Source organism: Melospiza georgiana, chromosome 1 (genome assembly GCF_028018845.1).
Source record: "Melospiza georgiana isolate bMelGeo1 chromosome 1, bMelGeo1.pri, whole genome shotgun sequence".
Classification (NCBI taxonomy): domain Eukaryota; kingdom Metazoa; phylum Chordata; class Aves; order Passeriformes; family Passerellidae; genus Melospiza; species Melospiza georgiana.
The window spans coordinates 34,067,823-34,093,395 of record NC_080430.1 but is presented as its reverse complement, the minus strand read 5'-3'; the positions used below and the strand labels follow the sequence as shown (position 1 = coordinate 34,093,395).

At 36.9% G+C, this 25,573-nt stretch overlaps 1 protein-coding gene across 2 annotated transcripts in view; it reads left to right on the top strand.

Moving 5' to 3' along the window:
• The window catches only part of SKAP2 (src kinase associated phosphoprotein 2), a 120,336-nt gene extending 97,480 nt beyond the window's left edge, over nt 1-22,856 (top strand). For both annotated transcript variants that reach the window (XM_058040588.1, XM_058040582.1), the window contains exons 10-13: nt 3,533-3,601; nt 10,210-10,322; nt 19,792-19,893; nt 20,295-22,856. In XM_058040588.1, coding sequence (XP_057896571.1) covers nt 3,533-3,601; nt 10,210-10,322; nt 19,792-19,884 — 275 coding nt within the window. In that variant the 3' untranslated portion in view covers nt 19,885-19,893; nt 20,295-22,856. The remainder of the gene's footprint in view (nt 1-3,532; nt 3,602-10,209; nt 10,323-19,791; nt 19,894-20,294) is intronic.
• Nucleotides 22,857-25,573: the final 2,717 nt, after the last annotated feature.

The following is a 25,573-nucleotide window of genomic DNA, read 5'->3' as shown; positions in this document are numbered from 1 at the left end:
GAATTCCAAATAATAACAGCATTACATTAGAATCTAATGTAAAAAGATGGTTAGGTAACATGTTAGTAGAGGAAACTGCTAAATTTATGCATGTTTATCATGGAGATACCACATTCCATTGGAGGAATGCACTGTTCAGGCCAAACTTATCCATTTTATACTTAAGTAGTTCAGTCTTTTTTCCTTCCTTCCTTATGTGGATTTATATAAAAAAAAAACCTCAGCAAATGTAGGGTTCATTGTTCACTTTTAAAATTTTATAGATGGTAGAATCATATGTAATTAGGTGATTATTTTTCTGGTTTTTCTTCAAACTGCAAATTAAATAAGTAAATTATTTTTAACAACTTCGATGTACTAACTGAAGAAAACCTTTAACAAATATATTTAGTTCACTGTTGCATTGTCACAAGAATTTTGTAGGATGTTTGCCATTAAGGTCTCTAAGTATCAGCATAGTATGGAACATAATCTGTATCTCAGGAGTTCTTAGGATCTACAGCTCTGGAAGGGTTCATTGGTTTGGTTAGTGTAGATTAGTCTCATTTTGACATAGTGAGAAGGTGGAAAAGAGTATTTTCTCTCTGCAGTGATAGTGATGGTGTGAAGAAGATATACAGATGAAAAACTGGAACAGATTAATTTGAAGGTATGCATGACTCCTTATGCACAGTATCTTAAAAAAACCAGAAGTATTTCTACTGTATTTTTAAATTTGATTTTTAATCTTTTGACTCTGTGCCATGTTGCAACACAAAGTTATGCATGTTGCATCAGACTGCAGCTGTAATTCCTGAGGTAATCGAGGTTGCTGTGTTTAAAGGACACCGCCTGCACGCAGTTACTGCTTCAGGCCGTAATATCAGAAAACATGAGTTAAGAACCACAGGTTCTCTTTTACTACCCTAAGCCAAGCCTACTACAACTGCTCCACTCTGAACATAATTGCATTAGCAAACAGTGTGAACCATTTGCAACAGATTCATAAAGCAGAGGTTTGTGCCAAGGACCCGATATTTGTTGTGTGTGTTTCAGATGAGGCTTCCTATGCAGATGCTTCAGCCTGATACCATGGACTGAATGCCCATTAGCAGCTGGACCATGTCCACCATGCTTCTGGAGTCCCCTTTCCAGTCTAACTGTACCTGAAACTTTGTGCTCTCTGTGACAACTCTGTAATGTAAAGCAAGGTGGGATGAGTGGGGATGGTTGAGCTCCAAATCAGTATGCAGATATGGTGAGTTTTTTGCTTGACTTGGACACCTTTTGGAATTCAAAGAGCTTTGATTCGGAAATTTTCATATGTTCAGATGTGGATCTCATCAACTCTTGTTTCTAGGAAATAAATATTTCAGAAGAATACATATATTCTAAATATTTTCTGTGAAATCACAATGCAGTTTACATGTATTCAGCAGTACCTTACATGTATTCAGCAGTCCCTTACAAAAACGTCTCTTCAAACCTCTGCTGCTGCATTACTTTAGTTGAGATACCGGTATCTCTACAGGAGTCAGTCCTCAGTTTAAACTGGTCTGATGACCATGACAAGTGATAGAGTTAAAATCCATAGGACATTCAACACAGCAAGTGCTTTAGGTTCAAACATTCAGTAACAGGGAATATTAACATCTGTTTAATGAAAGAATAATATGATAGCGTGTGTGTTGGATGAAGGTGTTTTTTTCTGGGAAAAGGGAGAAATTCTATAAAATGTGACTGATACTGGGGTACTACTCCCTGTGAGGGGTGTAACCATGGTAGGGAACCCACAGAATGACAGTGCCTCCTAGTGCTCTGGAGAGCACATAGGGATGAACTTTTGCCATTTATGCTCCAATTGTGAGTTCTTAAAATAAACAGATGAGCAGACTTGGAAATGTGTGACAAATGTTAATGCCAAGTAGGGGAATACATTTGAACATCTGAATGCAATACATAGTTTAGAGTGTTTTGTGTGTACTACAGCTTCAGATTTCTCCTGATCTATTGCTAGGATTTTTTTTTCTTGTTCTTTTTCCACTCCACCTTGGCTTAAAAAATAGCTTATATTAATCTCTACCAGATTTTTAACTAGTCAAGATTCAAGAACAAAAAATCTTATTGGCTTAGTAGGGCAGAATTTCAAAGCTCTTTGTAGAGTGAATCTTATGTTGTAATTGTAATATTTGTAGGACTGTGTATAGAGGTTAGCAGCAATTATGCATACTCATTCCAACAGGTCTACTCTTGTGCTTCAAACATCTGCTTTAATGTTTGCAGGAGCAGTCTTGTGGATAGATTAAAATTTTACAAGGTTAAAAACTCCTTTGAACTTTCGATATAAAATTCACTCTTTGTCAAAGTGAATGAGCAATTACATAAGAGTTTCACAATGAGGAACATTTTAAACACTGTGAGTAATTCATTTGTTGTCTGTCATTAGTAAAATATCAAAACTAGTTGCTGAAATGTATATCTTAAAAAGAAGCTTGACTATCTGTATATGATGTGATGAGTAGCAAAGTCAGAGAATTTAAATGTATTAAATGTCCAATTCATGTTTGAGAAGTGGGTTTATCAATATACTATTTCCTCATTCAGTACAGCAGCCTTGTCAGTTTTGATATATTGTAAATGCCAAGATAAATTTGTTTCTACTTCCTTATGAACCTAAAGACAGGATTCGGCTAAAAGTTTGTTCCCCTTTTTTACATCATCAGCAGAATTGTTGACTGGGAAATACAAGGAGCAGATCTGATGTCCCTGTACTGAGTAGAGTGTGGATTTACTCAAGTGAGGGTCTGGACTTGAGAGAGTTCAATGTCTGTGCCAGACAGGGAGGATGGAGCACATCTTTCAAAGTTGCCTGTGGGGATTTCAGACTGTTCCAAGCCTGCTAGCCAAAAAACATGCTTTAGAGCTGATCACTGCCAGGTTTTCTCTTTTCTTGTCTCCTAAACTTGCCCTAAGTCATTTGATAGAGTCTGGCTTGCTTAAAACATGGTCAGGCACAATGGGCAGGAGTAGTGAAGGGCATGGTATCTGTAGTGGCTGTGTTCCCATCATGCAGGTGTTGAGCTACTGTGTCTGTAGGACAGTGTGGAAGGTAAGATTTCATCTGCCTTTGTTGCATACTGCTCTCTACAACTGAGTTATCGCTTGGGCTGGGAAGACTTTTTCACACCTTGGTTTCCTTTTCTTTATCCTTTTCTGGCAAGAGATGTATGCAGCAGAAGAGGACCCTCATTCTGATTGCCTCTGAATGATTGAAAATCAGCAGAACTGCAGCTCTATATGACTGCATTCAGACCAGAGTGAAAAGGGAAACAGATGTTCACAATTGAGATTTTAACAGAAAGCTCTTGGAGTGTTTGGATGGATGGCGGAAACCACAGAAATAACAATGTCCCAACTTCTGTATAAGTGCAAAATAGTAAACAAGGCTTACAGTCTGGAAATACAGAGTGTGTTTTTCAGGCTGATGTGGGCTGTAATTCCTGTCAGCTGAGGTGGCCCTTCAGAATTTCATTTGCAGTTATGTGTTTTGCAGAAGAACGTCTTTCTTCAAAAGCTGAAAGGTCAAGCAATGAGAACCAGGAGGAAGTTACCACTGTTTCAGGTAATTAAAACCTTTCCTCTTTATTTTGTGTATACACTTTCTTTTTACCTTTATTTTCTTTTCTCTTCCATTTGCTGTTTTAAAATAATGTTTTTATAGCTCTGTAAAGCTGTCTTTTTATACCGGGTATGTGATGGCAGCAAAACTTAAGTACCACTTAGGATGCATGAAAACCACTTGAGAAGGATTTATAAAGTAAGCCAATTTATACAAGGTATTCCTTCCTGAATTACTTTGTAATGACTCAATTAGCTTTCATTTCTGCACAAAGGAGATTTAGTTGCATAAATTAGCTTATCATCATTGAGGAAGTGTCACTGCTAAAGGACAGTTTATAGATACAACATGCAGTTGCTGTCAAACCTATAAGAATGTAATATAGACATCTGTGTATACTTTGTGCTTGAGCAGAACAGACTTCTGCCATTCAGAGACTAACAGGGGACAACAAGTTGCCCAAGGGACTGGCAATGTAGACGTCTCTGAAAAGGTCAACTTGACACAGGCTCTGACAATCGACCCAAAGCTCTGTCTTCTTTGATAAAAATCAGATAAACTTAAGACCACTAATTGATCTGCAGCCTGTTTAAATGTTGGCCATGCATATCTTCATTGCATATGATTACCAGAGAAAGCAAATGAATCAGGTAAGAAATGCCAGAGTCCAGTGACAGCAGCATAAAAATTGGAAAAGGACACAAATGCCCAGAAAGGCTGTGAAGGATATTCTCTCAGCTTTAGCTTGGCAAAGCGCCCTTGTGCTAATTATCTCTGGGACTGGAAAAATAACTGCATGCACCATGTAAAGTCACATAGCCAGGCAACTTTTCTTGATAGAAAGGTATTTCCAGTTATGCTTAAAAACAATATATTTTTGTGCTTCAAGGGCACAGACCTTTAGATAAACTGTTGGTGATTTGACACAGCAAGTAGAGAAGACTCGCTTCTTATCAGACCTTACACCTTTGTGAGATCTGCTGCATTGTAACTGTGACCTGCACTGACATGCAATCTGGCTCTCCTTCCCCCATTGCACATAATACACATAATTCTTTCAGGCCTGTCAAGGAAGGGGTGGGCAAGAAGAGTTCCTTTAGGAAGTAGCTCTGCAGTGCTCTTCCTGTTGCAACATGTGGAGAGGAAACAGAGGCCTGATTTCCTGACCCATACAGGAAAGCAGGAACAGGTTGCTGTGAGGAGTTTTGGGTTGCTTTTCTTGGAAAGGAAACAAGAGCCGAGCCATCAGATGCTGTTAGCATTGTGCTCTGCTAAAAACATGTGTAAAACAACATGACTCATTACAGCCTTAATATTTAGTACTCATTTAGACATTACTGTAATTATAAGAGTGTGTTGTCATAATGGAGCATGGGGTCAATCCAATTATAAAGTTGCCAACAGCATTTTTTTTCCCACTAATGTACCTTCCTGAAGTTCTAATTGGTCATACTTTTCAAAAACCAAAACCTTAGCGTCTGCATTTTTAAAAAAAATTTAATTGCTATGAGGACAGTCTTATCAGTCTTATTAGTATTTGTGTAATGTCATTGAAAATACCATAGCAGTTCTCCCCAGATGTCAGGTTCATTTCAAGCAATAGTTTTGTGATCTGATCTTACATAGTTCACTATTTAACTCTGGAAATTTGTTTGACTTTTAGGGCTGAGTTGACATGAGTATTTCTGATAGGCATCACATCATAAATACCTGACATGACTTGAGAATATTTTATGATTTTCTACACAAACAGTGCATACATTCTTAAGTTTAATTTATTGCCTCGCTTTACTAAACCTGAACTCAGAGAAAATAGTCTGCAAATTGTCTGCTCAAGCTCAGCTTGAGCTCAAGCTGATTAGTGCAAAAAAAATTTTTTTTTTTCCTACTCTTTTCTTGCCATAACATATTTCTACTTCAATTAACTTACAGACTTGAGTTCTTTTTATTCTGTTCTTCTTGGTGCTGACTCTTGCTGCTGGATAGCTTTGCATTAACTGCTAGGAACCTAATAATTTAAAAATACCAAAGCACTGAAGAATTTCAGTTATATAATGTGGCTTGCTGGGTCTTTTTTGTTATAACTTTCTACCCATTATAATTTCTACAATCCATATTTCAGTAAATGTCATCTTTTTTTTTTTTTGCTTTTTGCTTTATCAGTGTAAATATGTTGATTTTTGGGTTTGATTTTAAGGAACAGAAGAATGGAAGTGAGAAAGATTAAACCAAATATCTTGGGATGTATTAGAGTTTGAGTCTAAATAAATACCCTACTGTTGTTTTGCCCTTATTTTGTAACTGTGGGATAAAGGGGCAAGTAACAGGCATTTTTTGAAGTTTAGGGCATCATCAGAATGAACAAATAACTGGATTCTTTAACAGAGCTTGTCTTGTTTGGTGATTGAGACTCAAAACTGAGAGTCTAGATCACTTGTGTAAGACATTCATTCTGATAGCATTAATTTGGAACTTCAGCTGTACCTCCATCTTTAAGCCTTTACGATGGTAAATATTGAGCACATAATTACCCAAAGGGGCTACAGTTTGTATTTTTCAAATGTTGTTAAATAATCTTCAAATCTGACACTATTAACTTTTGAAAAATCTTACCAGGAGTTGAGGAACATGAGTCAGACTGGCAAGCTGTTTAATATACTAGGCAGTGGACCACAGTTGTGCATGGAAAACATTCACATGTATTCCTTCATTCCACAAGGAATGTGCAAGCAAATAATAAAACTCCTGGCTCTAAATCACTACCATAGTAGGGTTTGCTAACTTACATGTCATCAGCATTAAAATGGACGACTGAAACAAATCAGGCACAATCACATTTATCCTAGTGTTTTATGTAGTGCATTCTCATATTTAGGTTGTAACTTTGATTTTGTTTTGGTCTGTTTAGTGTTCTGTCAAGTTTGTGCTCAGAAATGGGAATTGCAAAAATTGTCACAATGTAGGGGGCAGAAATTAACCTGCAGATTGCCTTAGGCTGCAGTGGGATAGCACACTTAAATCTCTCTGCAATATGTATTATTAATCTGTTTTTCAAGTTGTGGTGTGGTTTAGTTCTTCTTTTCTGTCTATTGTGGTTGTTAGAATATTATTATAATTTTTCCCCTTCAGCAATTCATGGGCATTCCTAAGTTTTAAATAGTCTAATATTTGAGATGCATGCTTGAGTGATATATTTTTCAGATTTTTTTTTTACCTGAACTGTTCACCTTTCTTTCTTCAAGCATGTATTGTCAGATGCCAGTATTTTTCAGTGAAATAAGCAGTCCAAGACTACTGTCAGAGAGTAGAGAGGGTGGCAGCCATTGTCTTTTGATCTGTCAAAATAACTCTGAAGTGTTTCCATCCGTATATTGAACAAAAATATCCATTGTTCCTACTACCATTACTAGAAAAGCAGAGATGGCTGGAGTAAACCATGAATAATTCTTTTGGAAGAGTATTGATAACTAGTGGGTAGTAATTCATCCAGATAGCTGTCCTGGAATATAAGAAATACTTTCTGGAGAAACAACTTATCCAAAATCCTCCTCACCCATTTCTTGGGATTGGCAGTCTTCAAAGCAGTGAGTAGATAAAACCAAACTGCTTTCTGCCCTCAGCTACACGCTTAATGGTTTTTTACCATGTCTTATTTGTATTTCTGGCCAAGTGACCATACCTTCAAAATGTAACCCACTTCAGTTTAGCAATTATGTCCTCATAGTATTTTTAAGGCATGCAACATTTTGAAGTGTTTGAGAATAGAGTGTAATTGTAACAGAGTAACACCAGCAAATCAATACCTTTTGAATTTGAACTGTAATGGACATGTAAGTTCTTGATGCTTAATCCATCTGTTTTCAGGTACTACATGTGTTTAAGAAGCTTCACATTATTTCACTGCCATATAAATACCAAATTCCTTTACTCAGACCTCCTGGTTTTGTTTTATACCATTCTTCAGAGGCAATAAAAGGAAATTTGTCAAGGTCTTCTCAAACTGAAAGAGACCAAAGTAAGAATGAGTGGGCTTGTGTTTTGCAGAGGTTTTTGCAGCCTATTTTTTTTTCTTCATTCTACACCTGTGTTTGTAAACACTATGAATCATTTTATGAAGCCCTTTTCACTTTAGGTGTATAAAGACAATTTACAATTGTCTTTCATGTATAGGTAGTTACCCTTATAGAATTTGGAGAAACTGATAGGCATGAGAAGGGATTTCAGATTTGAAATTAACACTTCTTGAAAGACCAGCATAGTTGTACACAAACTTACACTGCCACTTTTTTTCCATGTTTTTTGTTTCGGTGCTCCTGGTATACTGTATATATTTTTCTGAAAAATGTGGCTTTCTGATTAAAATAACTCTATCTTATGCTGAATTCACAGATGAGGGCACAGAGCCATGGTCAGTCTTTGGTCAGAATCTTCCATGTTGCAATAAGCTTATTTTAAAATGCATCTTTGCAGTGTGTTCACATTTTTAATTGAGTTGCTTTCCACTTTAAAACTTAATTAAATGCTCATGATGAACATAAAAGGAGAGACATGTCTCACCCACTTTTGGGTCCCTTCTGTTGCAACTTACTTAAGTGTTAACAGGAGTTACTTCAGGCACATAAAGGTAAGAGCAGGGCTCAAAGTGGTAAAGGTCAGTGTGGAAAGTCATGATTTCTTTCAGTGATGTTCTGAAGAAGTAAAAGTCCTGAGTAATGTGTTTTAAACAAAATCAATAAGCCAACTGATGAAAGATTTGAGAGGTGGGATATACCAAAATAGTTCTTTTATTTTTTTTTTCTCATGTGGACTTATGTTATTGTTTATGACACAGAGTTGGGAACTGTGATCTGTATAGTAAGAAATGACCAAGGAGAGATTCCTATTTAACATTTATCACAAATTAATTTTGTGCTAGCCTGTGTTACTGTTTATAATTGCCTAATGCTAAATTGGTGAATAATGAGGTGAAAAATAGTAAGGGCCAAAATTTGGAGGTGCAACATTTCAAACTGATTATGCCTTCATGTTAAAATGTCTGTGCATTTTAAAATAACTAAATCTCTTATTTTGAATGATTGTGAGCTTTCATATGGGTGTCAGTTGTTGCTTTTGGGGTGAGGACAGAACATTTTGGGCCCTGGCAGCCAGAACGCCCCCTAGTGCTATGCAGCAAGTCATAGATCCTAATCACCAGTTTATGGAAAATTAAATGGTGGATAACTGGCATAGCAGCTTTGAATTGAAGGTTTTGAATATTTAGCCTTATGACAGTATTGCCACCCAAACAAGATAGCATAGAACACAAGCTGAAATGGAGAAAGAGAAAACAAGCTCTTCTCGCTCATACAGAGAGTATTAAGATTCAAATCTAAGTATTTGCCAAAATAGAGAAGAACACAAGTTGAATACCACTGTTCTTTTATAGTGTGATGCTTTCTATCTCCTGATACTTGATATTTTAGCAAGATTTTTTTTTTGTGCTAAAATGAACCAATCATGGTTAAATTGTAAACTATAAATAATGGTGTAGAGTGCTAATGACATGCAAATGTAACTGGTGTATGTTGGAATAACCAGCAAGCCTGCAGTTCAAGGATCATATAACAAAACTAAGATGACAGCCTTGATCCAGCCAGTTCAGTGATATTTATGTTATCAGAATTAGAAGATAGCTTTCCAGTGATGTAAATTATTAGTACATATACATTCTGTCTGGTTAGTGTATACATAATGTAACCGGTCATCTTAGTGGTATTGCTTACATTCTTTTTGCATTAACTCATCACACTCCATTCTCATGGAATTAAAAACAGGAAATAGTTTGCAGTGCAACAGAAGCACCCAGTGTATTTAACTGTGTGTGAGCACTGTGTTTCAATAGATGTACTCTGTATTGTAAATGTATGACAAAGCATTTATTACTGTGTTATTGCCGTATTACAGAGCAAAGAGTGCTAAATAATCAATCAGTTAATGGTCTGTATGGCAGCTTGAACACAGCACATCCATTGTGCTTATGCTGTTAGAAGGATGAGTTTATGACTGTAGTGTAGTTGCACGTTTAGCCAGGGCTTAATGTCCTAAACTGGAGCTGACACAAATATTTTTGAAATGCAGCTTCAGCAACAGTTTCCAAGTTCTCCAATATTTCAGAAGGAAGAATCAAGGATTATCTTAGAGGTTCTCAGAGAAGCTATTTAATTTTGTTGGAACAGGAGAGAGAGGGGGAGTGTATCACAAAATACTTTAGCTTCCTTTCACTGATCGTTATTAATTATATTCTAGCAGTTTTATCAGTTTCAAGTTGGGATACATATATGGCTTGCTAGAAATATACTGGCAGAGGAAAAATAGCTGCTTTAAGTTGCAGCTTTGAAAAATGCTTTGAAAACCTGTAGCTACATGTCTCTCAGTGCTGCAACTTGCCAGTGAAGGGCTTGCACATTAAACTTATTTTTCACTTACTTTCATGGCAGGAAGGAACTGTTTCTGAAAAGAGGAATAAGAAATGTGTGCTAATAAATTGCTTTGTACTATTTGAAGATTTAAAGAGTAACTTTAGTTATCCTCAACCTTGGTTGGTTCATAATTAAGCGCTGTTTTCTTTGCAGATAGCGAAAATACCGATTATGCCAATTTCTATCAAGGTTTGTGGGACTGCACAGGAGATGAAGCTGATGAGTTGACATTTAAACGTGGTGACGTTATCTACATTATCAGCAAGGTATGGGACACTACTGGGGCTACATGGTTGTAAAAAGAGAGCCATGGCACAAGGGCACATTCCCACATTTCTGTGGGGGGAAATTGGCACTCCCTTTCAAATCCTTTGTCTGCAATCAGATAGTCACTGCAATTAATTATTTTGTCAAATGAACTATAATCACAATTAAAACATAGCCATGTAACAGGAATTAACTTTAAAGCATGTTTATTTACATGTTAGATCTTGGCTACCATTTGTTAACTGACTTAACAAGAGACAATGTACTTTCTGCTTGTAGAAGTTAACCTTGGAGAATTTTAAGTTATCTTGTATGTTATGTTTTTTGTTTCCTGTTTTATATTCCTGACTCTGCTGATTCTGACTTTTTTGGGATCTTGCTACAGAAGACGGTTTGTTTTTTTGAGCTATGCTTTCATCTTTGTGTGTAGATTGTTATTGTTCCTAGAGCTCAGATTCCAAATTCGTTTGCTTTGACAGATTTGGGCATTTTTTATTACATTTCTGTTTGCAAAGAAAATGAGAAATATAATTTCTCTCATCTGAATTAGCACTAAACGGTAAAGGCATGAAGTTTTGTTTTATGTTGATGTTGGGTAATTTTCACATTTTCTCTTGACCTCCCCAACACAAACAAAACCTCTGTTAAAATATATATATCATGCTCCATTGAAGTCTACTTCTGAACAATTAATCAGAGGAAATTTCTATTTTCTCTCCCTATTAGAAAAAAAACAAACTGTTTTTAAAATTCTCAATGAAAAAAACTACTTTATAAAATATGTGTCTATCTAATTGCTGTTCAGTGTAATTAGTACAAAAAGTATTGTAGGTCACTGAAATACACAAGTAGGTGCATGAAAGATAAAGACATCTGTTTGTCCTAGTTTCAAATTAAGTTTTGTCACAATTGCTTTAAATCTTCTGTGATACCTTTAACTACATTTCTGGATAATAAATGTAACAGCTTCTGTTTTAAATAAATTTAAGATTTATGGATATAAGGATAGTCCTATATAAAAATAAAGAAGATGTATTACTAATATTAATTTGACCATGTATGTCTTTTGAGGCATTTCATTGTCACTTAAACTAATAACTGAATTGCATTACTAAAGGCTGAATAAAGCTTGTGGATTGGGCAAAATTTCAAGCAGGTATTCAGCACTGAAGAATTGGACTAATTTAAAATAACCACTGCTTCCCCCTCTCGCTCCCCCCCAAAAGCCCATGAGTGAATGGATTCCACTGTATGAGTTTGGCCTCTTTGTGGGTTGTGCTCTTCGGGTACATTATGGCAACTATAAAATCTTAATCTTCAGCTTGTAGGTGAAAAAAATTGTTCTCTACTCCTTCCCCAAAAGAGTGAGAAATTTAATTTAAAAAATGGAGCAAAATAGAAAAACAGTAGCTTAAGCTGTCCTGTGTATATCAACAGTCCTGTTGCCATGCCGTGATTAATCCGTAATCGGTCCTTGAAGCAGCCTGCTGCTGCTCCAGATATATAGAGCCTCTCTCTGTGGGAATGATTTCTGCTCCAAAATACAGCCCAGAAAATTCAGCCCTGTTCCACTTAAAGATTGTTACAGCTTTTTCAGAAAAATGAGTGTTGGCCACTACTGTCAGCTTGGAATTTAGGGTCCTTGGAGGGGAAAGTGCCAGAGAATTATCTATCTTAACCCTCCACTTGATTCAGTTTCAAGGTCTAATCATTTATGAGCTCTTTGTCCAGTAAGTGAAAATATAACCAAAGGAAAGTGAGCCTAACCATCCCGAAGTGGGTCAAGACTTTTCTTCTAAAATATTTCCTAATCCACTACATTAATACTTGGATTTTGTGGCAGTCGGCAGGAATCCTAGGCAATTTTTTTATTTTTTCACACCATCTAGTGGTTGAAAATGAGAGATGCAGGTACTGACAGGGGGGCTATGTGTATGCATCCAAAATGGTGTCATAAATTCAGCTTCAGCTGAACCTAGCTGTGGCTTTATTGCCTTTCTATCATATGTCAGCCAGGAACATTACTCTTGAAAATCACATTTTGCTGATAAGGAAGTAAGTACGGGTATAGCCATGTTATAGTAGGAAGGGTGAAGCGTTAACAAAATATCAAGAATATTTGTGCAACATGTAAGAGTTCTTTGTTTTACAGTGAAATATAAATGGTATGGCCTGCTCTGATGAACGTGATAAGATAGATATTCATCTCTCCCAGCAATAGTTATGCCAAAGCAATATATTTTTACCAGCTTTTCTCATACCTGTATAGAAATTAGGGAGAAAGCACTATTTGTTTCCATGAAATAAGATCATTAGTATAACAGAGTAATTATGAACCAGTTTAGCAAATTTGGGCATTTATACAATTTAAATAAAACAAGAGGAGAAATATGTTACATGTAAGTTTCTAGCTAAATGTCTTTTAGACAAATGAGCATAGTTTCACTTTGGCAGTGTTTACTTCCTAAAATAGCTAAGTATTAAGCAAAGACACATCCCCAGAATTTGCTTTTAAATGAGCATCAAAACTCAGTGTTATTGCAATGAGCATGAGCTCATTCTCTGGCAACAGAGATACCTATGCCCGACTAGTGCAGTTACTGTGGAAAAGCATGTTTTTCTTGTTTTAAAGGTGTATTCAAAAACTATTTAAGCTATTTTCTAAATATTTATGTCAGTTGTGGCTTTTGTGTGGCAGCAGTCCTGTGGACTTTTATAAAAAACCCCAAAAGCCTCACAACTTCTTTCTAAGTTTTTCTATCAAGTTTCCCTCAAAAGTTGAGCTTTTAATCTGAGCAGAATTAACAGAGCTATAACAATAGTGCTTGTTAAGCTTATTTAAAAATGTAGTTAACATTTCAGATTAATTGATTAATATATCTGTACAGATATACTATTACTAGTATTTTATAATATTCTGGAATATTCAAGTGGCTTTTATCACTTATGCTATGAATGATGTGAACTTTCAGAGAGCTATATACCCTTACTCCATTTTGTAATGAAAAAAATAGTTTTACTGATAAAGAGATTTGTTAATAACATTTGTTAGTTAATATTGACTGTTAGAAATGCAATACTTTGTAGACCTGTTTTCTAAAAGGATGATTGCTTTTAACTCCTGCTCATTTATGGGCTTGCCTTTGCTTTCAAGCCCATGTGATAAATGGAAAAACAGACCATAGTATAGCAATCATTTTTATAAATCTTCCATAGCTCTACTCAAGAAATCAATTTCCAGAAACAATGATAACTGTGGATAGAGATAGTTCTATTTTTTTTTCCTAAGTTTTGTATGCACAATTTATGCAAGTGCAACACTTCCATTACTTGTTCATTTGCTTTAGGTGTATGCTTTCTGTTATGAAGTTCCATAGTTTCATCAGCCAAATGCAAGTAATAGTGAAAATTTACTTCAATCTGTTAGTGGGAAGCTGCTTAGTAGAATTACTGACATTTCTTAATATGAAACTAATTTAATATATTTCTTATTTATATTTGTATTAAAATAGCAAATACTTCAAAATCAGAAATTATATCTTAAACTTATTATTATTATCTCCTTATTATTATTTCATTGCACACCAGTGCTGCTCACTCTGGTATCTGTGATTCATCTATGACAACCTTTTGCTCCAGAATTTTTCATGAAAGTAGGGTGTTAACTTGGTGCTTAAATCATGCTATATATATATTCAGTGGTTGTAGGTTTCATGTGTGGCAGATTTTTGTTCTTTCAATACAACAAATGTTAAAATGCTCACATCTCAACCTGTATTTTTTGCCTAGTAAAAAGACAAAGAAAGTCCACAGCTCAGGTTAGTGCTTATGAAATAAAGGTGCAACTTAACCATGCAGCTGTTTCAGAATCACTGTGAACATTTTGTTCACTATCTGTATAATCTTTATAAAATATATTTATTCAGTCTTTTTCTAAAAGATATGAAAGACATACTAAAATCCTGAGTGTTTTATTTTATCAGGTTGTTTTCTGGCTCATCATATTGAGATCCATAATTCCTATTCCATTGCCTATGGCTCCTCTAGCAAATAGGGAGTACCACTAGGAGCAGATTTGCAGAGTGAAGCACTCAGTGCTTGAGCCCTGCTGTCCACACCACACTTTTCCAAAGCTGTTGGATGTCCAAAGTGGTCTAACCTGGTTTTGAAAAATGAGAACACATTCGTGGTTGAGCATGTTCCATTTTAGCTTCATCTGAAATAAATGGGGTGTGTGTGCTCTGAGGCTGTGCATAGGGAGTCAGTGAGGGGAAGGTGGGAGCTTTGGGAGATTCACTTCAGTGGGATGCTTCTGATCAAAACTAAAATGAATACTCAGTTGTACATTACCTGTTTCCTGGCTTGTTTAGTTTTGATTTTTCCGGGTGGAGGTGGGAGAACAATAAGTATATGTCTAAAGACAATAGTGAAAGCCTTTAAACAGAAGTTTCGTTGGAACTAGTGCCAAGTGACTCCAGCTCTGTTGCTTTGCATACTGATAATATGTAAGCCTTTACCTATCAGATTAGAAGAAAAGTTGGCCACCTGTCATCTAATGGAAAATAAAATGGCCTTCCTATTGTTCCAGGGTATTTTCTGGGAGCAGTTTTGGTTCAGAACTCAGTCTGCTTTCTTTGATTTCTATTGGAAATCTTTAATTGCTGTATATTTTCTCTCATGTCATTGTGGGAAATAAAACCTAATAATGCAACCATACAATAAATTTAGTGCTTATATTTTCAAAGATGACCATTTTATTGCTGTCTTAAAACAACCCTACTACCTGTGAAGAAGTCTCATTCAGTTATTTAAGACATTTGTCATTCTCTGCTTTTAGAGAAAATGCTGTTCTGTGCCAAAACTGCTCCCTAGTTGATAGTGTATCATTCAACAATTACACCAAAGGAAGTTCTAAAACTTTTTAGCTAGTATGAATCTCCTGGATGAATTGGAGACATTTTAAAATATTATCTTGCTAAAATGACACCCTAGAATGTTCTTTGCAAAAAATTTATCCTTGCTTCTGACACATACTTAGCTTGATAGTAGATGCTACTTATTTTAACCCCAAACAAGACTATTGATATACTTTGCTTTTCAGTTTTAAAATGTGCAGGTATTCAGCCCATTAATTAGTATTACTCACACTGCCACTAGAAGAAGGAAGGAGAAAAATCTTGAATTCATATACTTTGGTTGTGGTTTTTTTAAAATACAACTCCATTTTTTTCTTCAAGGCATTGAAACACAATGATAATTTTTCAGCAACTCTTTTTTAAAACCAAACAAATAAAAAATCCACCCCACATGGGTGGATTTTGAAAAAGCATACCATATGTATTCAACAATAGAGACTAATTGCACAAGAACTAGATGTTCTCAACTTTTGCTGAAGTCAGTAGAAGTTTATATGGTGCAAAGCATCTGGAGAATCTTATAAAGGCAGAAGAACTGTTCTAAAGGCAGCAACTGCTTTGGAAATCCTCAAGCATAAAAATTTTCTCTTTTTGTATGTCAAAATATCAAAATTCTCTTCTGCAGAGGACTAAATGTATTTTCTACAGATATCATTAAATCGTTGGATTTAAACAATATCTGTAGAAAATAGGGAGTGTATTGCTAACTATTGCTTTTCCCCAAGTACAAAAGGTTTTATGATCAGTGTCTCATGAAGTCCTGGGTACCTAGACATCAGTGCAGTGAAATGGGTGGGATGGGGACAGGGAGAAGCATTTGCTCACAGTGTGTTCAGCTGAGAGCATTTAAGGAGCCTGTAAACCCTGGTGGGACTTTCACCCCCTGCTATCTAGCATGCTGTACAGAGTGTTTTGCCAGCATGTTAAATGTTAAATCATAACCTGTTCCTTCCTGCCCTGTGAAATTACTTCATGTTGGTTAATAAATTTCTGCTGGGGAAAAAAATAATCCATTCTATGACAGTGGAAATGCAGAAGTAGCTTAGAAAGCATTTGGTCATTTGTTAAGGTTGTTGTTTCATATTATTTGGCATAATATATTCCATTGCCCTGGTGCTTGTCTTCCAGGGAGGGTGGGGGTTGTGGTGGCCCCCTCCTCCCCCTGGCCCTGCTAACATTGCCTGCTATGGCAAATGTGCTCCCTGTCACATGGCAGAGCGTGGCCGCACACTTGTGCATTCTCCTCATTGCAGGGCAGCTGGATCTGGCCCTGCCCCCCTCTCCCTATCCCTCTATTTGCCTTGGAGCAATTCATTTTGCAGTTATTGAATTTCTTTGGAGAGTTATTTTCATACAGCGAGCATCACAGCACCTCTGGATCTTGATAGCGTTTCTACATAAGGAGAAAGAAGCTTTGTGTTAGTAATTACCTAACATTGTCAGGAGCTGACTGCAGGCCTCTTTCTAGTGATAACAGAATAACCACATAATGTAGCTTTATAGCACATGATTAATAGAAAATAATTACACATCCTACAAAGGGATGCAATATTTCTTATAAATTGACTACAATGGTTTCCTGTAGATTAAAGGACTCTTCATTATTTTATCAGTCCTTCTGAAGTATAGTTGCTTGCCTATGTTAGCAGTGATATTAAGAGCTGAATGCAGTGAGGGATACCAGATGGTAAACCCAGTGGTACCTGAGATCTGAAACTGATGCTTGCAAAAGCACAGTTTTTTTCCCCAACTTTTTTATTCATACAAAACCCCAACCTGTATTCATATCCTTCTGTATATTAATCCTTATTTTCCACAAATGTGGGTTTCAGAGTTTTATTCTACACATCTTAAGCAGCAGTGATAGACATATGGACCTCACAAAAGCAGTGTATTAATGAAATTATATTGCTGCAAAGGAGTTTATAATTTATAACATTGATAGAAACAATACATCAATTTGGATTTTAAGTGTGACTTCAAGAAAGGACTAGGTGGGCTGTTTATCTGCCTCACTAATTAAGCACTTTTTCACGTTACTGAGGATAGGAAGGAGAGCTTAGGAGTTTTAAAGAGAAATGTCTATTCTTCAATCAGTTTAAAAGGGAGTTCTATCTAATTATTCTAAAAACAGATATTAAGATTTTATGTTCTTGATAGCCAGGTATCTGCATTGTATTTTTGTTCAGACTTCTATAGACTGCAGATAGTTTAATTGGGATTCATGTTGCTCTTGTGGCCCATGCAAAGAATAGTAATGTAAAGTAAAGGCTTCTGTGTTGCAATATTGTCTGTATGGTATAATGGTTGCAGTGGATCCTTAAATTAGTTTACTAGTCTGTTACATCAACATTCATTTCATCTTCTCACTTAGCTTCATGCCAGAGCAGTAAGTGGTGTATTAGTAAGTAGCAAAACCCAGAAAGTTTTCAAAAGAGCAGCATGCTTTTAATTTTAATTTGAGCTATCTGAATTGTTTCTTTAAAAACAATTGTTTCTAAGTCCATGTAGTGTTGCTAAGTGGAACATTTTCAATGGATAATGTAATCCACAAGCTTTTTCTGTGCCATTTGTCATATGCAGTTTAATGACTGCTTAACTGAGCCACTTCCCTCATTTCATGTATTGTTTGTTTTTTTGGCTGATGTCTAGCAAAACTTGCTTAATCACTCTTGTCAGTCACTGTGCGAATTCCGTGTAGCAGCTTAAAATCTTTTGTTGCTTTCTCTTGGAGAGATTTATTGCTGAGATTCCAGTAGTATACGTGAGTGCTGCTCCTTTCAGCAATTTCCCACTTCAGTCTTGAAATCTAGTTTGTATATTTAAACAGTGTATTGTGAGATAAAGTATAGATTTTTAAACAGGCTGATCTGGAAGATTATAAACCTCAGTGTCAGGGTATTGTTTCGCCTTTAAGGATTTGGGGTGTAATGTGAAGCCTCATGGGAAAGGTTATTAACTTCTGTGGAGAGCAGTGTGTACTGAAGATCAGGTTCAGATACCTCTGGACTTTCAAGACCAAACCCATCCCCAGCAGTCTGCTTTGCAGTGGAAGGGGGAAGAAGATGGAATTATTTTTGCAGCTTTTTTGTTTGCATGTTCACATAATAAATGAAGGTTTTCCTGCTGTTTTTAAGTGGATTTCCTTTAAATCACACTTACTGCAGTATTTCATGCATAGTAGGATAGAATCTTTTACATTACCAATTCATTGTTAAGTGAAGGGAGAAAATGTTTAATTGAAGACTTATGTTCACCCTTCCACAATTAGAAAATACAAAACTGTGTGTGCCTGCATGCAAGCATAAAAAAAAAAAGGCAAAGAAAAAAGCCCACATGAAAGCAGGCCATCATAGTTAAGCACAGAGAGAGCTGAGTACACTAAGCACCTCATAGGACCCCAGAGAACTCTTGACCAGGCTAAATATGCCAGCAGAAAATCATTATAGCTCGGGCTCTAATGAAACGCCATTAACCCTTTAGCTCCACTTGGCTATTTATAACCAAAAAACTTTACCTACAGTTCGAAATTGTAGCTTCATCTCAGTAGGACCAGTAATTCAAAATTCTTCAAAGAGCCTTTTCCTCTTCTCATCAGAAGAGCAGTGTATCAGGAAGCAGATGCTGCTTATCAGAGATATCTGTGTATTTTGTATTTTGTATATTTGTTCCAAAGTAATTTCTATCTTGCTAATCATTCGGTTTTGAGTATGGTCTCCGTTTTAATAATGCTTCATTTGTAATTCAATATATGTGTATGTGCAATTCCAGCACAATTTATTGAACCATTGTTAGGATTGATCTTAAAATATCTCATATCTCTTATATGACACAATATACAATAATTACATATCAGTGTTACATTATTTTATTTTTACAATAATTATATACCACAATACCACAATACTCTTACTTAGTACGGCTTTTGGAAGACATTATTTCTTTAAATGATTATAATTCATTTTGTTTCATATTTATCTCACTAAGCCTAAACATATTTGAAACAGAAGTACATTAGTCATCTGTCAGGAATATGAGATCTGCTGTAGAATTTCCTGCAAGCCTAAAGCAATAGTAGACTTTGTCCATAGAAAGATATTATGTATTAGATATATATAGTGTTCCCTTCACATTTGAGTGAAGCAGTTTTTAAAATAAGTTGATGGTTTCTTAGAGTATAACTTGTGATACTAAAATAATCCCTGTTGATTGTTATATGTCAATGTTATGCTATTAGATTTTAGTTACAAAGACAAGATTTTTGTATTTTTGATGAACAGAGGATAAGGAGGTCGGCTATTTTTAGTAGGTGTTTGAGAAGTGTGGCCATAATTAAGAAATTTTCTTGAGTATGCCGGGCCTTTTTAAAATTTACCTTCTGCCTTTGCCTAACTGCATGTGAATGCCTATAACAAAAAGATAAAATGTTTTAATTTTCAGTTGAAATGATTATAACTATATATAAGGGAAAGCATCCATAAGGAGTTGCATACAAAACTCTATTGCATTTATATCAGACTAAAGGTTAATACTGCGTATTGTTTTCAATTAGGAGTACAATAGATTTGGCTGGTGGGTAGGAGAAATGAAGGGAACCATTGGCTTGGTGCCTAAAGCCTACATAATGGAGATGTATGATATTTGAGAGGCCTGGGTAAGTACATTTTAATCCAATCTTCTGTAATGGCTTATATGTTCCCTTGTTCTCTGTTTCATAAGTATGTCTTTCCTGGAACCTTTGTAGGAGTCCTGTTAACATAAAGATTATAGCAAAATATATTGAAGGTTCAATTAAAGTACTTTTTTTTTCCTGGGGTTTTATATGAAATATAAAAGTACAAAAGATTATATATTTAATAACTGTGTTCCCTTTTCCAAATTTTTTAAAAAATAAAAATGATGTTGTTTATATTTAGTTTTGTTACTTTAGTAATACGTATATATCTGTCTGTGCAGAAAACTGTGGAAGGGGAAGGATATTTGGACAGGGTTTGACATGCATGTTTGAGGTTTTTTGGCTAATGATGAACTTTCAACTTCCCTCTCCCTAATCAGGAGAAATCTGCACTTGAAATGAAGAGTGGTGTGCAGCTGCAGTTTACAGAGCCAGCCTCTGGAAGACGATTCTGCTGTACATGTTTTGCGGTTTCAGCGAATGTAGTCAGATCGTTGCCTCGTGAACATTAAACATTATAAACTGTAATTGATCATAACTTTATGGAAATGGTCTGCTTAGCCACTTCTTATAGAATTTTAATGCTAGGAAATTAATAGATGGTAATTATCATATGGGGCACAAGCAGCCGTATAGTGCCTGTTGCTCTTTTTTAAACATGTCAGCAGCACTCTGTATAGCTGTAGGTTTGGGCTCTCTCAGGGAATTTTGCTATCTTTTCCTGTTCTGCAGATTCAGAAAAAATATGCAGAGCTTTGAGGGTAAACTCTTACTCAATTCATGCATGCATTAACCTTTTAATGCTCACTGTACATCTTGTGCAGTTGAATCAGAAAGTTGAGGGAAATTTATGTATATTTCAGGTCTTCGGGGTATTCTGTTTCCAGATGTTTTCAAGTTATGCTTTAGCCAATGATAAATTTTTTCTCATGTATTTAGTATTGTATTGTTAATTACTTCTTTGTTGACACAGAATGAAGATTTGATTATTTTGCTAATGTAATAAATGCGCCTGTGTGGTAATACTGCTGTGGTACCATTCTGACTTGTCATGGTAATTCTGTGGAAATTTGTGAAAATATATTAAACCCTAAAATTTTTGCTAAGTCAACGCAAGATAAATTGCAGGTAAAAATATTTTTTTCTGTGGTAGTGTGAAATATTTTACCTGTACCTTACAGATAATTTTGCAGAGTCTATTATCTTGCTGGTATGTGGAATTCTGATACAGGTTGTGCAACAGAGATCTTCATCTTCACCCTGTGTGAATTACCAACAGCTACCTGCATTCTTGTGTCAAAGCCAGAACTTTGTGGCTAATCAAAAACATTGCCTGAAACATAAAAAGGTACACTAAAATACTACCACTTGTGCAGAAGTGGTTGGGCAAGTCAGAGTTAATATTTTACATACTCTTCTTTAGGAGATGTACTTTACCGTTAGCATGGAAGATCAACTTTTTTGGGTCCTCCCAGACAGTTGATTTGTGAGACCCTTAATCTGCCAGCGAGGCAGGTCAGGCCAGCCTGTGAGCTGCTGAGCCTGTGCAGGTCCCCGTGTAGCTGCTTGTGCTGTTTATGCTTCAGGCAGACCCCGCGGACACCGTGGGTTAAAAGGAAACGTCAGCCTGAACTCGGAATTTGGATCCTTTCAGTAAACTAAGATGTTGTGCTCTGTGTCAGCTAATGTATGGTACTTGCTGGTACACTGAATTCTAATAGGCGTCAAACGGGACCGAGGTTTGTTGTAATTTTTTAAAGAGATAGTCATTGGAATTGATTCTGTGTGTTATCAGCGAAGCATTAAAATGATAGATTATAGTCTTCAGATCTTTTACTACTTTAATTTGTCAAGCGTACTGGTGGATTGTGTACAGAATGTGAAGCGTTAATAGCGGGGCTGGAAACGCTCCTTCTCCCTTGTTAACATGGCAGCGCCATAAATCTGCCCGCCGAAATGGCTTTTTATTAACTGCAGAATTCCGAATCCCACCACCACCACCACCACCACCACCATGTATTTTTAGGGCATGAGCCCTGCCCCGCTCCCGAGGCGCGGTGCGTCCGCTCGGTGCGTTGGCTCGGTGCGTTGGCTCGGTGCGTTGGCTCGGTGCGTCGGCTCGGTGCGTTCGCTCGGTGCGTTCGCTCGGTGCGTTCGCTCGGTGCGTTCGCTCGGTGCGTTCGCTCGGTGCGTTCGCTCGGTGCGTTCGCTCGGTGCGTTCGCTCGGTGCGGGGCGGCCCCGGCGCGGTCCCTCCTGCGCTGCGCTGCGCGGCCGCGGCGCTGGGTGGCAGCAGATTTTCGTGGGACGGGCGGAGGCGGGTCCCGCTGCCGCCGCCGTCCCTGTCCCCTTCCCCCTCCGCGCTGTCCCGCGCCGCTTCTGCCCTTCTTCCAGGAGAGGGAGTCCTTAGCCAAGCGATGAGGGGCAGGGGTGCCCGGCGCGGCCTCTCCTGGGTGGTGACAACCAGAGACATCAAGTGGCTTTTGTCTGTAATTCTCTTTTAGGGCTTCCCCCTTCTTAGTGCTTATTGCTAGCGGGGAGTAAATAAACTGCCTTAAATTCAAAACGTGAAAGATGTCCCGAAACTCACAGGTAATGTCTCAGAATAAACCAGCGATGCACCACGGATGAATGGTTTACTCTTAAATCTGTGCGAATTCCATAACCTTTTTTGGATAAGAAAATCTCAGTTAATACAACTCAAATAAAACTCAGGTAGAAGGTGCTAATTACTTCATTTTCTTTGTTCTCTTAGATTGTGCTTGCCTTTCTGTAAACGGTGAGAGAGCAGATTTTTAAAAGGTGATTGTAACTCTCACATTGTACAGCGTTTTACTTGGTTATTTGCTGTGTTCTGGATTTGTATGGTACTGCCATTAGATCTTATAATAATGTTCTACTCTGCAAATTTTTAAGGTTCAAATAAAGTTTAATTGTTTGCAAACTGTTATGATGCTAATAATTCAACAGCCTGCTGTGTTACTAATGAAATTACTTTGTTATGATTAATTTGGAAAATAGTGTGTTGATTGTAGTAATTAAGCACAACAAGGTGAAGTAAATGATTCTAATGCCATCTGGCCTCCAGACTGAATGAAGAAATGAAATGGGGCTGTCATTTGAATTTATTCAGAGAAGTAAGGGTAATACAAATGCTTTTTATAGCAGAGGCACCCGGATATAATCATGCCACTCTGTAGTATCTTTTCATGTGCTTCTGTATACGGATAACTGGTTCACATATTTTTGCAGCGTCTCGTTAGGATCTACCTCTTTGTACATACTGCCACTAATTACATGTTCTGATGGCAGTGCATGCACTGGTTCTTCTATCAGAAAGATGTATGAATAAGATTTAGAGAAGTGATATGGCTCAGCTTACCTTTTGCTCCCCTATTAAGGATAAAAACTTTCTGAGTGGAATTAAGCTGAAAGTGAATGCTAATTAAGATCCCATTCTAAATTCAAAATGAAATGCATAAACTTTTTTCCCATTTTTGGCTCTGCAGTCTGAGTATGACACAGTATTAGAAGGAATGTAAAGAATAACCTTTTAGAACCTAATCCAAAGACTGTTGAAACTGAGAAGATATTGAATTCACTTGCTTTTGCATCAGGAGCTCAAACAATAACTCAAAAACAGGCAATACAGTTTCAAAGTGCTTTTTTTTTTTTGCTGAATTCTCTTTGTCCTCTTTCTGAAGGAGATGCAATTATTTCCATAAGCTGAACCAAACAAAAGAACAGCTCTTATTTCTCTAAGCCAAATTATAAAAATCAATTTTTCTCTCTCAGGTAAAGCAAAATGAAGTTGTGGGTGTAAATTAAAATCCTGCCTTGATAAAGTTCAGTGGGATCTATAGGGAAGCTGTAAAATACTAATATGTGGTGAAAGTACCCAGGTAGATGACAGTGGTGTGCTGTTCAGTTGCATGAGCCATTTGAAGCTTCTCTCATCTCTCACTCAAGTTGATGAAAAACTTGTTAGTATGTAACTGTGGGAATAAGCATATGCATGGAAACCTCATAAACAACTTTACGTAGCATGAAGAACTGATAAACTCTATAAGACCTTCACCTACCAGGGTTTCTCTGAAGCTGATATTTCTCAGACAGGAGTCTGCTTAATTCTGTCTTTATTTAGGAAATCTGACACTAAGCTCAGCAAGGAGTGCTCTGCCAAATCTGCATCTCTGTCTTAGAGTTAATTTCCTTCCCAACATCCATTGTCTTACTGTGAGGGACCAGCACCAATCAGCTTCACATTATGAACTTAAAATTGTGGATTCAAGCTGGATGTAAGCACAGGATTTGGTACTTCTGGGATGCAACTGTGACTTGACTCATCTTTGGATCCTACAGGAAGAAGTAACGGGGGCTTAGATGGTGGCAAGATGTGCAAGTGAAAGGAATGCAGCTTTTCTTATCCAACAGTGTTGTGCTAAGGAATACATATGTTTATTTTCTCTTTAATTGTAAAGCAGATCAGGCAGTGATAACCCATGAATTGTTATATCATAGCCTTTTACAGATTTGTTTAGGAGTAATTTTGTAATGGGATCTAGACAATTATGTTTGTGCTCTCTGGGATTGTCATTAGTCCAAACTATCACACAGAGAAATTCATAGAAATGCAGTTGCTGGGTTCAAAGCAAAGTAGAGGGAAAAACCTCTGCACCTGAAAGCTATGTCAACATAAGTCAAATTTAAAACTGAAACTGTCAGCTTCTACCCAGCTTTTTGGGAGGACAAGTCTTTTAATTAACGGGAAAAGCTTAAAAATCCAAGGTGTCATCTTGTACCAATGTGTCAGAGAATAAAGTACAATAGTGCAAGCAGCCTGAGAAGAAGAGCTGCTGGTAGATGAAGAGGCAGATAGTTTCAAATGCCACTAAAAAGCAATCTATCTCTATTAATTTTCTGCTCTAGCAAACTGATATGTTGGAGCTTTTATCCTAAAGTATCCTCACTGTCTCACAACCCATAGAGCAAACTTCCTTTCACCCTCTATTGTAAAGCAAGTGCTACTCCATAAAGAGATTTGTTGGCTAATGAGCATTTTACAGCAACACTTTAAAGTTTATGCTGTGAGATGAAAAAAAAAAATCCACATTCAGTTACAGTGGGAGGATTTATGTTGGCAGAAGAGAATTACCAGTTTGGCCACTTCCAATCTGCTGTAATTGCTTCCATACTTGTAAATAGTGCTGTGGGATTTTTAATGGCCGTGGCAATAAGGACTAGTTTTACACCTCATGCTACAAGACGAGTATGTAGTACCCCAGAACTGACCCCTGTGCAGAACTGCCTGGGGTAAAGGACAAAAGTATTGCACAGGATCATTATCAATCTTTGAAAAGCCAGCAGCATGGATGTGTGCCTTGGCAGCCTCCCACCCAACAGCTGACATGGCCCAGTGCTGCTTTTTAATAGTCACTTCTAATAGGGTCAGCATGAGAAGAGCAGAGCACAGGCAGTCTGACAGGCTGGGGCTACTCACTTTGTTCATTGGGGGTCTTCAGCCTCTCAGACTCATTTCAGTGTGGAAGAGAAAAGATGAAATCTGTAAACAGTCACATGGCATCAGGAAACCATCTTCCTTTTCTGTTGCTCTCTTCCAAGAGGACTGCCATTCTTTCCTTATATTTAAATTAAAAGCAG